Genomic DNA, 1,218 nt, shown 5'->3' with positions numbered 1-1,218 from the left:
TGCGTGACACCAACACTGTGGCCACCACCAATAAGTGTAACCATGTCTTCCGTATTCAAACCATGAGCTGCAAATAATTCGATGGAATTGGCCACTGGAAATGCTGGTCCGGGCAACTCTACATCATCGGGGTTTGACAATAATCCATCACGTCTTCCTGTTGGTACTAAAAATCTTGGACCACCAGCTAATGCCACGGAGTCTCTAGTGGCGAGAGTTACAATGTCAGCGCATGAAACAGTTCGGGGGCATGCAGCCTCGAGCAGCTTCTTAGCCTCATCAATGATCTCGTAGCCTCTCACGCTTGCATTTGGTACCGCACTTTTCTCTGATTGTCTTTCGGGCGTTGGGTCAATCAAGAGAGAAGCATCACAACCCTACACAAACGTACGAAATATTGCTTTATCAATGTTACGTAAAGATATATTAGCGAGTCCATTAATCATAATATATCTATATGTACACATGACAAGGAGAAGATTACGAACCCTGACAAAGCAATCATGAAATTGCATGCGAACTAATGCTGCAGTAACGGTATTGTCACTACGGAAATGTTTGGCAACAACATTAGCAACAATTGATTCGGCGCGGGGGCATGACCGGCGGTAGAACCCGAATCGGATTTGCTCAAACGGGCGTCGCGCCAAAGCAGAGGGAATAAGGAAACAGAAAAGTAAAAACAAAGCTGGGATTGACCTCATTTCGTCTCTGATGAGGTCTTTCCTTGAATTTCTTGTTAAAACTTTTGGATTATCTTTCGAAATAGTTATTATGCATATTTTATACGTAAATCTGGGGACAATACTTCGGCAAAGAGAATGTTTCATCTAGAAGACGTGCACAGGGTAATTTGATAGTTTAATAGAGTACACATGATATGTATTATTGTGTTTCATATAGTATTATGGGTCATATTGTCGACATAACCAAATTGGATATTGTTCTTCTGATTATTCTTATTTAAATAAATAAATAAATTGAAGAATTGTAGGTAGCTAAAATTTGTGTAACAACATGATTTGATTTTTTGTTGGGTCAACTTGTGATTTTGATCTTTTTAAGATAGAAAAATAGGTGTTGACTAGAAGAAGAAATTAATTAATAATTCTGTTATATCCACATTCTAATCCTATATGGGCTCATAGATTTCAACTAGATTTTAACTCGTGGTAAATCATAAGACAATTATTTTAATAATTAAAATTGGGCTTGTTC

General features: G+C 38.1%; 1 protein-coding gene across 1 annotated transcript in view; it reads right to left on the bottom strand.

The window, feature by feature from the left end:
- LOC104789406 (peroxidase 44-like) overlaps positions 1-704 on the bottom strand; it is a 3,880-nt gene extending 3,176 nt beyond the window's left edge. The window contains exons 1-2 of the mRNA XM_019245327.1: positions 489-704; positions 225-377 (exon numbers count right to left, since the gene is read on the bottom strand). Coding sequence (XP_019100872.1) covers positions 225-377; positions 489-704 — 369 coding nt within the window. The remainder of the gene's footprint in view (positions 1-224; positions 378-488) is intronic.

The sequence above is a fragment of the Camelina sativa genome, chromosome 5 (genome assembly GCF_000633955.1).
Source record: "Camelina sativa cultivar DH55 chromosome 5, Cs, whole genome shotgun sequence".
NCBI lineage: Eukaryota > Viridiplantae > Streptophyta > Magnoliopsida > Brassicales > Brassicaceae > Camelina > Camelina sativa.
Note: the sequence above shows the minus strand (reverse complement) of the source record. Positions and strands in the feature narration are given on the sequence as shown.